The 12,904-nt window shown below is 36.3% G+C and overlaps 1 protein-coding gene across 1 annotated transcript; it reads right to left on the reverse strand.

The window, feature by feature from the left end:
- Positions 1 to 402: 402 nt before the first annotated feature.
- Positions 403 to 2,424, reverse strand: PLAG1 (PLAG1 zinc finger; the record flags this gene model as incomplete). Its single annotated transcript, XM_080646677.1, has 2 exons — positions 403 to 1,660; positions 2,183 to 2,424. The coding sequence occupies 2 exons, from the start codon at positions 2,422 to 2,424 to the stop codon at positions 403 to 405; spliced, it is 1,500 nt and encodes a 499-aa protein (XP_080502803.1).
- Positions 2,425 to 12,904: the final 10,480 nt, after the last annotated feature.

Consider the following 12,904-nt stretch of genomic DNA (forward strand, 5'->3'; position numbering starts at 1 on the left):
TCATATACATTTTAGAAAATTTACATTTTCTTGCAAAATTTTTTAATAAGCCAAATGTCAAAAGGCAGAGCCATTAGTAATGGACAAAAACAAAAATTCTAAGATGAAAAAGTAATTTGAATGTGGGATTTGTAAGACTTTACTACTAATAATGGCTTTTCTATATGAAAAATAACCTTAAAATATGACAATTGGCAGTGAATTAGGATGAAATACCCAGGTAAACATAACTGGACACCAATGGTTCCAAAGCTAGTTTCTATTTTATACTGGCTTAATAAAAATTGGTACTATACAAAAGCAGAAACTTTTATACTGTCTAAAAGCAGGCACTAAAATAAAAACGGTCATCTAAGGCAGGGCTACACATACATTTCTGTAATAAATCCATGTCTTGGAGTCCTACTGAAAAGCCTGATGGAAACGCGGTAGGGTGGTGCTTGTGCTTAAACTACTGGTGAAAGCTGCTGACAGTGAGTGCAGAGATCCAAGACCTATAGTGTTTGCAGGATCCTGAAGATCCTGTGTCTGTGAGGGGAGCTGAGACATAGAAGAATGTGCTTCTTCTTGGGAATAGCTCATTCCAAGGCTCCCCACTGATATCGGATTATAGGGAGGGCCATTTAATGGTATGAAATTAAACAACTGAGAAAAATCCAATGCTGGTGTGTTTAGGGGGTCACTGATGGAAATAGAGCTTTTTGACAGGGAGAGGTCCCCTGCACCATCATCAAGGGACCCAATCTGAGAATCTAACCCTAGTTTAGATGACGATGCTTGAGAATCGTGGGATGAAGAGGGTACGCCACCTTGTAGCTCCATCAGATAACTCTCAATTTCCCCCTTTAATGGCTGTTCTTTTTCAGGAATAGAAATTGCATATGAGGTAGAACTGAACGGGTATTTGAAGGAAAGGTGGTGAGAAGGATGAACAGCATCCATATCTATTGGGCATGTCATTCCCAAAGGTAAAGTTGTGATCATTTGGTGGGCAGATCCCGAGCTCTGCATGGACTGAAATGGAGTGTTATAGAGGTTTAACTGCAAAGTGTTTGTGAATGGCTTTGATAACAGTTCACTGGAAGGTAAGGACATCACCGGAAGGAGCTCATCTTTTATAGGCACAGAAACATTACAGGTAAATGGATCTAGAAAATCCACTGGTTCTGTTTTGACCTTCAGAAGTTCTTGATTGTGACTCTTCTTCATATGTCGAGTCAGGTGATCCTTTCGGCCAAATCTCTGTGCACAATACTGACAGAGGAAGTCCTTTCTTCCAGTGTGCACCACCATATGTCTCCGGACATCTTTCCGGGTGTAGAACCGGCGGTCACAATGCTCGCACTGGTGCTTTTTTTCTTTAATCCCGCCAGACGACTTGCCTGCATGAGATTTAAGGTGCTCCAGCAGCACTCCTGTGCTTTCAAAAGTCTGCAAACAAACCTTGCAAGTGAGGTCACCACTTGTTGCAGCATGCAAGGCCAAGTGACGTTTGAATCCAAGCTTGGTGTTGTAGTTCTTCCCACACTCTTCACACTTAAATGTCTCTTTGTTAGGGTCATGTGTATGTAGGTGATTCTTCAGGTGATCTTTGCGGTGAAACATTTTCTCACAATAATTACACTTGTGGGTTTTCTCAGGAGAATGAGTAGCCATGTGCCTTTAAACACAGACATATTCTGTAAGTATCATGACAAAAATGGTACGTATTCACTTTTCAAATGGAAGCTAAACTGCTATGCTAAAACAGAATTTCTCTAATAAAGGACACTTTCAAACCTAACATGTACTACAAGGATAGTTAATATACCTAAATATTGCAAAACTTGAGTCATTTAAGTTGCCACTTTAGTTTTTCACTGGCTGGTTTTTAGCTATTATTACAAAAGCAAATGAATAAGGCTGAATATACTCACGTAAACGTCCAGACCTTTTCTTGAAATTTCATTGTACAAACGGAAATTCTATTCTCATTAAGCATTTCACTTTTAAAAAATCCAAAGACACTAACACATAAAAATATGTGATTTAGAATACTAAAACTAGCCAACGTCTAATCTACTTAACATTTCCTCTCTGCAAATCAGCTAAAAAATGTGTATACAAATATATACGTTTACACTGGCTTCACATGGCCAACATCATAGCAAATATAATCTGAAAGACAAATAGAGTTTAATACCTTTGTAATTTGTACTTAGAAACAAAGGCCTTGGTGCAGTCTTGTTGTATGCACTTGTAGGGCCTCTCTCCTGTGTGAGAGTAGGAGTGAACCTTTAATTTCTCAACACTGTTAAAGGCCTTGTCACACAGTTGGCAAGGAAAGTTTTTTCTTGGTTTGGTTTCACCACGCTTACGTTTCCCTGAAGGGACTTTCTGGGTATCTCTTACTTCTGACAAATCACCAGGAATGACAGTGGCCATCGCAGCCTAAACCAGGCCTTCTTGTTGGACACTTGGGAACTGCCCAACTCCACTAAATGATTTAGCTTTAGGTGGCTTCTCAAGTTTCATGTGGTCGTAAAAGAAAGCAAAAAGGGACTGGAAAAAAAAATAAGAAACAACTAGTTTGTAACTAAATTTAATTAAAAATTTTTTATTTGCTATGTGATGCTTTTGAATTAAAAAAGAAACCATAAAATGGATTCAGCTGGTCTAATGTAATATCTGTGGGTTTCTTTATATTTGTCAAAATACATATTAATGCATTGCTCAGAATGAACAGTTCATACATCTTTTGAAATTCCACCTGACAAACGTTGTACTTAGGGAAAGCAGTCACGATTTCAGAAGCTCTGAGGAAGCATCAAAACATGACACTAATCTACAAGGCACTTCAGTCTTTTCCCAATGAGATCCCTCCACTGGTGGTGTTTATGGCTTTCCTTGTTTTTAGTGTCTTGTTTGTGACTTTTATGCCATCACAGAATAAACAGAACTGTGAATTATGAAAAAAAAAACCAACAAAAAAAACATGACACTAAAAGTAGCTTTATTAAGCTTCAAATTTTACAAGGTACTAGAGAACATAAATCTGACTGAGAACATAAAAATGTTTCCACAAATATTTTAATGTCAAAATTATTTTAATTTTTACAAGTTGGCTCTAGTCACATTCTTTATTACAGGAAAATAAAATATAAATAAGCAACTGAAAACTCTTTTAGGCACCTTGTGAACCATTTAGTCCATGGAAGATGTACATAATGCACAGACACCAGAGGCCTGAAAGAGTTGAATGCATCACCCAAAGTGAAAATTTACTCTTTATACCAGTGTCATCACACGCAGAGGAATTTCTGAGTCAAGAGTAGAAATGGCTTATCTTCATAACAAGTGTGCATTCTTGACATGGAAAAGCCTTTTTTTTTTGCATTTAACTGGTGTCTGTGTCCACTGGTTATGCTTATATGCATGCATACAAGTCCTTTGGTTGATCTCCCTTTATCCCCATTTCCCCAAGGAAAAACCTTTTGATGTTATATTAGATGAGGACCATGGCTCCTTGTCATTTGGAGGGAAGAAGGATTCAGTTGAAGTGATTTTCCTCACTGTTTTTCATTTTTCACATCATAGAAAATGATTCTATTCATTGGGCAGACTGAACCAGAGTCATCAGGCTTCCCCAAGAGCAGAGGGGTCAGTCTTTGACATACCTGTAACCTGTGTGCAGCATACTAGTGGGACTTTTGGCTTAGAGCACAATACCTGTGCAAGGATACATCATTGTGGAGGTGTTTCAGGTTGTAAAAACATGTGTCAGAGTTCCAATTCATTATCGGTGCTTTGAGAAAGAATGAAACGAACATATTTTATGACAAAGAGTATGTCTACTTAAGCAAAAATTTTAAAACTGACTGAAACCTTTGGAAATTTGTGGACAAGAGAGAGTAAATATTTTCAACTGTATTTCTCAGAGTAAGAAACCAACCCCCAAAGATTCAATTGGAATAAAAGAATTCAATGATTCCTCAAAGTTCATAAATGCTAGTCTAACAATATACTTTTAAGAGACACAGAAATGATGAGGTGAAGACTGTGGGTGGGGGGTGAGGGGAAGTGGGAATGGAGTGGAACGGGGTCAATGGGGGAAAAATAGGACATCTGAAATATTTTCGATAATAAAGAAATTTAAAAAGAGACAGGAATGATAGTAACTATAACCTCTTTAAAAAGGATCTAATTTTTAAACTGAAAACTGAATGTGGCTAAATGACTGCTGTCAATTACTAATCGGATTTTTTTTATCCCATTACATATTCAGAAAAAAAAAATCAATTTCTTCACATCACTTGTCTTTGGCATGAGACTGACACTTGTCTTCACAAGCTAGAGATATGATACTGACCTTCACAGATTCCAGTAATATTTTTGCAGGGGCTCTAAATTTAAATTGCTTATTTGTAAAATTGAGTGTATATTACAATAGACCCTATTGTATTTTAATGTAGAGGTGTCACTAAACAGGCAAAATAGAGTAATTACTTGTGATTAAAATGTAAAGCATGTGGGTAAGTTCATCAGTATTTGGTACATGCATCCTTTCTTCATCGGTAGGTAGACACAGGCAAGGCCTTTCTTTATGCTGTTCAGATTGTCTAAGTCTCCACTGCAGTTTAAAAGTGACATGAACACAATAATGCAACTGATGTTACTAATGCTAATGCAGTATGTGCCCTCTGATTTAAGATCGGGTTTGGAATCTCAAGGGCTTGTTCTTTTTCTATATATTCTTATTCAGGAGACACCTTCTCTGCCTCTCTCAGAAATATTTAAAGAGTTATTCTTCTGTAACCAGTAATGACACTGTAAATTGGTATAAAGTACTCTCCCAGGCAGGAAAAAAGAGCAGTTTTGACTATTTGATTTCCTATCATGATGCTTTTATGCACTTATTTAGAACATCGTAGGAAACAAGCTAATACATTTTTCAACTGTAAAATCAACACAGAATGCAAATAATCTAAATCCCTGTTATATATCTAATATCTGAAAATATTTCAAAGACTGGTCATATCTGTCAGTGTGTTATGAGATCCAAACATAATGGGCAGAGAATTCCAGTTGAGAAAAATGATAACTTCAAAGTTATTGGAAAAATTATACAAAGTACGCCATTAAACCATATACAAGCATTTGATTATATTAAAATCAGCAATACTCAACATGGAGTAACAAATGAATTATTATCTTTGGATGTACATACTGAGCAATGAAGAACTGCAGATTTCAAATATTACACTTTTCTAAGACCAGCTGAAATTTTTTCATGGCTAATAACATCTTTTTATCTCAATATATTACAAAACTCAAAAAAGTTATTGATGCATTTAAAATTTCAGAATAAATACAAGGCTGTGAGCTCAACATCAAATAAAAGTCTACATTCATAATATGCATATCAAGCAATTACTTTAAAGGTACATGCACAGAACTGTAGGGATTTTTGTTCAATGCATACCTGATGCCAGATGGAAAAAAGCCTCAGACCTTGATCTTAGCCAGTCCCACTGACTCTTCGTGGAAGAGAGCGGAATCCAGTCCTTCCCATTTTGGCCAATCTATGAAACAAAAAATAAGAATGGACTACACTCTAAGTGGAACCAGCATATAAATGATGGAAAATAAAGAATAGAAGAATTGCAATTTCATGGCACATGCTTACATTCCATACTCTGCTGACAAGTCATGCATTAATTTTTACCAGTTGCAAATTTATTAGTTCTAAGCACATTTACAGACCAAATAAATGCAGAAACAAAAAATAGTATTACCTATATAAGTAGCATTTTGCGATGCTGAATGACTCCCCATTTCTTTCCCAAATTTAACTTTTTAAATCTAACTTGCCTACTGAGAGAAATGGATATTAGAGCTACTATTTGTAATCAAAATTTCATTAAGCTTAATATGGAAGAGACAAACTCAGTTCTCTCTTGGAGAGAGTGCATGTGGAACATCATCAAAGAACAGCAGTCCCCTGATGAGAGCACCTCACATGCCCACAGTGCACATGCTTGTGCAATTGGGCTTGTTACCTGCAATCCCTGACAATTTCTCTCTCCCAAATGCTGCAAAGATTGCTGAAATGTAGCAATAACTCTGTGCTCTTTAGATTTCAAAAGCATGCAAGGGAAGTTAAATATAGGTTTGCTGGAGGAGAACGGAGTATCAGGAAGAAAGCATCATTTGGTTTGAAGAGTTCATTGTTAAAGATCTTGAAATATCTTTAAAATGCCTATTAGTAGCATGATCTTCAGGACACTAAGACCATGTATAGAATAAAACCTGTTAAATGATTTTTTTATTGTACAAGTAAATGTGAAAAGAATAATGGTCAAAGGCAGAAAAAACGACAATGATCTATTATAGAGAGTACAGAGCACAGAGAGCTAAAGTAAATTGGGTATCTTGGAGATGAACGTTTAGAATCATGATTACAAGAACTTGAGAGGGATAATATAAATCAACTAGGTACAATAAGAATTCACCAAATGACAGAATAAATGAAAATAATTTTACCTAATGTTCTAAACACAAATCTAATTAATTTTCCCTGACATCAAATTTTCATGTATTTTAAGAATTTCATGATGTGTAAATAAAATATTTAAGAGAGGACATTCAAGCATCATTACAAAAATTCTAAGGGTATATTTGAAAGCAGCATTATTCTCATGGTTTAAAAGTCAAGAAAAATAAAAATTTAGACTAATAAAAGGTATTTAAAAAGTTAAAGCAAAAGCTCCATTCTTTTGTAAAGCACAGGACATGCATAAATGGAAGAGCTGAATTCTGCACATCAAAACGGCAAAATAATAAAATTAACTTTGTAAATACTTACTTGCCCAGGGCACATACTGAGTTTTTGGCAGGGTAATTAAGAATATGAGTCTGTTTTATGTATTATGATATTTTAATAATATAAATACCTTACAAGTGTACAGCGTTTCCATCTCTATTACTGCCCTGGAATTCAATGGATCTGAGAAGCGGACACATTTATCATCACTGCCATTTTAAGGTGAGAGGCCCAGAGAAGCTGAACATCTTGACAGCATATATGTGGTTAAGCATATGTGGTCAAGAAGGGGCTTATGCACTAAAACTCCTATTTCACTCTTATTCTACTACATTCTAAAAGAGCAGGTTGGCAAACCAATTTGAAAGTAGACAAATCCTATCATTACACTTAAAAAAACAAAAATAGGGGGTAGTGCCTCTTTTCTCAGAGCTGCCAATATAATCCCCAAAGAGAAATAAATTTAAGATTTAAAAGGCTTCTTTTAATAAAGACAGTTTGCAAAATAAATTTTAAATAATTTAAGTAACAGTTAAAATAATAACTAGTATAATTGTTTAATGGGTAGGAAAAGATCTAAAACCAAAGATGACTAGTAAACAACAAATTATATATTCTTTTTTTCCCAAGCAATATAAATTTTATTGCTATCTCAAATACATTCATAAAAATTTTATTTACGTTTATTATTCATTGGCATTTATATAAGTCTTTTTGAGTTAAAGTATTTCAATATAGTTTAAAATTATGCGTCTTGATGTGAAATATTACATGTCTAAATTTACCCCCGTTACATATTTTACAGTCTGAAGTGAAATAATTTATTTTATCACAAAACATAATTCCAATATCACAGTGATTTCTCTAAATTCGACCTAATTATTTTGAGTTCTTAAGAGTGGCCAAATAATTTCAAAGGATTGCTAATTATTTCCCCAAACAAAAGAAACCAAAAGCTGGTTAGGGTTCATTATTACTTGGCCTGGTATAATAAACATAAAAAAATACAATTTGCACTTATGCAATCCTACAACTAAAATGTCAACTAAAATTATTTGTGTATTCTCTTGTATAGGATTAAAAAACATTTAAAAAGGCAAATAGTGACTAATATTCTAAAAAATGTGCAACAAAATTCATACTTCTGTTTTGTCTTTTTTACATATCAAGCATTGGTTACTATGCTTCTCAAATTATTAAAGTTCATTTTAGCCTTGATCTGAAGAATTGTGAAAAAAGGTAGAATCTGTACATATAACCATTTCAAATCGCCCTAAGATGAAATAGTACTTCAGAATATCCTTTTAGCTTTTACCGATACCAGGACAGACATTTTTTCTTAGGGCAACTTTGTATACGTAACAATAATAATTAAAGGGGATATTGTGTGCGTATAGGTTATCTTCCATGTTTTACATTTTAAAACAGTGACTCACAGAAAATGAACAAGCAAACATGAATCATACATCAAGGGTCAACTAAAACGAATTCTTATTAGGATGCTGGCAAAGGAAGAGACTTGTATTGAAACTTTCTATATTTAAAAGGTCACAGTTCTGCTGTGATTTTTTAACACTTACCTGCATCAATAATTCTTTCATATTTAAGTTAAAAGTCAAACATATACTTTGCTAATTAAGGGCAAATGTCATCCATAATCAAAGCTTTATTCTCCTTTATGCTAATCATAAGACACCATTAGTAAACAATTCAGAAAATATCAACATTTGCTTAAAACATGTTTTTCTTATAAATAGGTAGGTAGCAAAAGGAAACTTACCAGTAGTTAATACTTTAATTTACATATATAAGACACAATAGAGCTTTGAATAATTGAAATAAATTATTAACAATATAAAATAATTGAAGACAGTCAATTTTTGAAGGGCAACAGCATACATAAAAATAATAATAGAATATTCTTTTTGATTCTGTATGATAATGTGGAAGTTTTTTACAGCATTCAATTTTTGTGGGACTGTAAAATCACTTATTAAAGAGTAAATGGAAAAAAATATCTTGCAACTATAAAACATCTTAGATCGATTTAAAAACAGACTATAGGTAGCACTGGGGCAGGAGCTGAGTCAGTTTTATTCACTGCTATTTCTCATAAAAGTAATATTTCTGGTGAATTAATGCAAATAATTAAAGGAGGGCAAGTGCTTTCCAGCAACAAAATGAAATATAGGCTTGCTCAGTCACCATAGTAGACATAAGACAGAATATACACATCTATGTTCAAGTTAAAAAAAAAAACCCAAACAGCGTAAATGCAATTTGGTTCAACAAACTAAATGCCACTAAGCAAGGTATTTTTGAAAGTTAGCTTTGTAATGTCTTAGATGAAAACAATAGCAATTATAATAAGAGCTGTCTAAAATACTTTTGTTTCAGAAAACAGGCCTTCTCTGATTGATCTTATTGTTGAGGAATCAATTGGTTAAAGTAGATGATATCAATTCATTCCCATTTCTAATAAAAATTTCTAAACTGAAAACATGCCTAGTGGCTGCATCCATGCCTACTATGAAAATGAAGGATGGCTAGGTGGTTAGATGGTTAGACGGGGCTGCTGATGTCTCAAGAGGAGAAGAGAAAGCAGCCGGAGTGCCCACTGCAAAGCAGGAGACATAGCAGAGAGCTGGGTCTGGCACCTGACCCACCCAAGTTGGAAGTAGATACCCAAATACCTGGAATACTGAAAATTCAGCACTTAGTTTCTTATAGTAGATGTCATAGTTAACTAAAATTAATTAAAAACAAGGATGTCTTCTTTGAATTTCTGTATTTGATGTTTTCAACTTTTGAGGAATTCATGAAAATGCAGTTTTAGGACAACCCTTTTGAAATTTACCATTAAAATTTAGCCTTAACTGACGTATATATTTTTAATCCTCACCTGAGGATATTTTTTCTATTGCTTTTTAGAGAGAGTGGAAGAGAGGAAGGGAGGGGGAGAGAAAAGGAGAAAGAAAGATCAATGTGATAGAGACACATCAATTGGCTGCTTCCTGCACTACCCCGACCAGGTTGAACCTGTAACCCAGGTACCTGCCCTTGACCAGGAATCAAACCCAATACCCTTCCATGCCAGGGCTAACACTCTAACTACTGAGCCATACCAGCCAGGGCACCTTAACAGATATTTAGAGAGCCTTATATTTAAATACAAATAAAAAGAAAGCAGAGAAGTGAAGGAAAATAGCAGAAGTATTTGATTTTAAGAACCAACAGGAAAAAGTCAATGAATTCAAAATCAGAACGAACGAAATCCAACGTCAGTTTTCTTCTCCGTAAATTAGGATGTTCCTTTTTGGGTCACTTAAACCTGGGTATGGCTGTTTATGTTGTGTTTGGTTTCCTTAAACCAGTGGTCACCAACCTTTTGGACCTCACGGACCACCAGTGGTCTGCGGACCACTGGGTGGCAACTACTGTTCTAGAGCATCCAAAGAGAATGACGAGACACTCTGATGATGAAGATCAAATAAATTTTATTGTCCAATTCAGAAATATTTTCCTTGGTTAATTATTTTATGGAGCAAAAATGTTTAGGTTAAAAAGTTTTCTTCTCTTTTAGAAACGCTCTTTTAATGATCCATAACTTAGAAGTTAGCATTTCATTTTAACTACTATGTGGGGGAATTTTGTCCCCTGTGGTTGTATATTTTTATCAAAGTAAAAAACTAAAAAATACAGATGAGTGGTACACCAGGGGTGTTTTTATTTTCTTCACATAGGGCAATGGTCGGCAAACTCATTAATCAACAGAGCCGCAGTTTGCCGACCACTGACATAGGGCAATTAGTATTTGCAAACAGGAAATGAAAGAGGAATAGTGCAAAAGGAAAGCAATGATGTCTGAGAGAGCAATAAATCGCAATTATATCTTTATACAACCGAAGATTGCTTAATGAAAACGTACACCATTTTTTAGAGGTTTTCCTGGTTTTGTCTGTTTGATTTGTGTTTGTTTTTTCCTTTGTCTGGCATAAAGCATTTCCAAAATATTAGTACTCTGGTTAGGATTAAAAAGTAATTGGTGCCTAAGTGCCCATCAGCAGATGAGTGGATTAAAAAACTGTGGTACATCTACATAATGGAATAATATGCTGCGGTAAAAAAGGAGTTCTGACTGTCTGCATTCCCTGCTCTGGTGGAAACCAAGATGGTGGCATAGGTAAACACCTAAACTGCTGCGTTGCACAACAATTTCAAAACTACAACTAAAAGGACAAAACGGACATCATCCAGAACCACAGGAAAGCTGGCTGAGTGGAAATTCTACAACTAGAAGGAAAGAGAAAAGCACACTGAGACTCAGAGGAGCTGCAGAAGGCAGAGGTACTGAGATGCACGCTCAGAGAGGGCGGGCAACTGAGTATGCGGCTGGCTTTCTCAAGCAGGAAGGAGACAAAAGTTCCCGACTGCGCAGAACTCAAGTTCCGGGCGAGACTCTGGAGACCCAGACTCATTCGTGGTGAAACTTGACTGTCAGGAAAGAGAAAAGCACACTGAGACTCAGAGAAGCTGCAGAAGCCAGAGATAGATACTGAGACGCGCGCTCGGAGAGGGCGGGCAACTGAGTACGCAGCAGGTTTCTCAAGTGGAAGAAAGACAAAAGCTCCGGACTGCACTGAACTCCAGTTCCGGGTGAGACTCTGGGGACCCAGACTCATTCGGGGAGAAACTGGACTGTCTGGCAGCAGGTGAAACTTGAGGGTGGCTTTCTCTCAGAGGTGCTTGCAGCGATTACCGCGGGAAACTAAGACACAGGGGCCTCTTAGGGCAGGGCTGACAGGGAAACCAATGCTGTCTGCTCTGCCCTAACACTCCACCCCGAGACTCTGCCCCATCCAAGCTGAGCACAGAGGCTTTTGCAAGTCTTGTCTCATAAGGGTGTCTCTAGCACAGAAGTTCTCCCAGCGTAGACACAGCTGATCCTCACAGCCAATTGGCCTGGAGGTCAATTCCTCCCAGTGATACCAACAACAATCAAGGCTTAACTACAACAAGGCTGTGCACACAGCCCACAAAGGGGTCCACCAAGAGTGTCCACATCAGGTAACTGGGGAGGCTGAGCCACTGGGCCCTATAGGACACCTAGCACAAAAAGCCACTCGACCAACTCAGGGAAGCAGCCAAAATGCGGAGAAAAAGAAACAGATCACAAATGAAAGAAACGGAGGAAAGCAAACAACTGGATATAGAGTTCAAAACCACAGTTATAAGGTTTTTCAAGAATTTTCTAGAAAAGGCCGATAAATTTAGCGAGACCCTTGAGGATATGAAAAAGGACCAACTAGAAATTGAGCATACACTGACTGAAATAAAAAATATTATACAGAGACCTAACAGCAGACTAGAGGATCGCAAGAATCAAGTCAAAGATTTGAAATACAAAGAAGCAAAAAACACCCAACTGGAAAAGCAAAAGGAAAAAAGAATCCAAAAATGTGAAGATAGTGTAAGGAGCCTCTGGGACAACTTCAAGCGTACCATCATCTGAATTATGGGGGAGCCAGAAGAAGAGAGAGAGCAAGATACTGAAAACCTTTTTGAAGAAATAATGACCAAAAACTTCCCCCACCTGGTGAAAGAAATAGACTTAGAAGTCCAGGAAGCGCACAGAACCCCAAACAAAAGGAATCCAAAGAGGACCATACCTAGACACATCATAATTAAAATGCCAAGGACCAAAGACAAAGAGAGAATATTAAAAGCAGCAAGAGAAAAACAGTTAGTTATCTACAAGTGAGCACCCATACGACTGTCAGCTGATTTCTCAACAGAAACTATGCAAGCCAGATGGGAGTGGCAAGAAATACTTAAAGTGATGAATAGCAAGAACCTACAACCAAGATTACTCTACCCAGCAAAGCTATCATTCAGAATTGAAGGGCAGATAAAGAGCTTCACAGATAAGAAAAAGCTAAAGGAGTTCATCACCACCAAACCAGTATTATATGAAATGCTGAAAGGTATTCTTTAAGAAGAGGAAGAAGAAGAAAAAGGTAAAGATAAAAATTATGAACAACAAATACATATCTATCAACAAGTGAATCTAAAAATCAAGTGAATAAAAAATCTGATGAACAG

This window comes from Plecotus auritus, assembly GCF_963455305.1.
Source record: "Plecotus auritus genome assembly, chromosome: 11".
NCBI lineage: Eukaryota > Metazoa > Chordata > Mammalia > Chiroptera > Vespertilionidae > Plecotus > Plecotus auritus.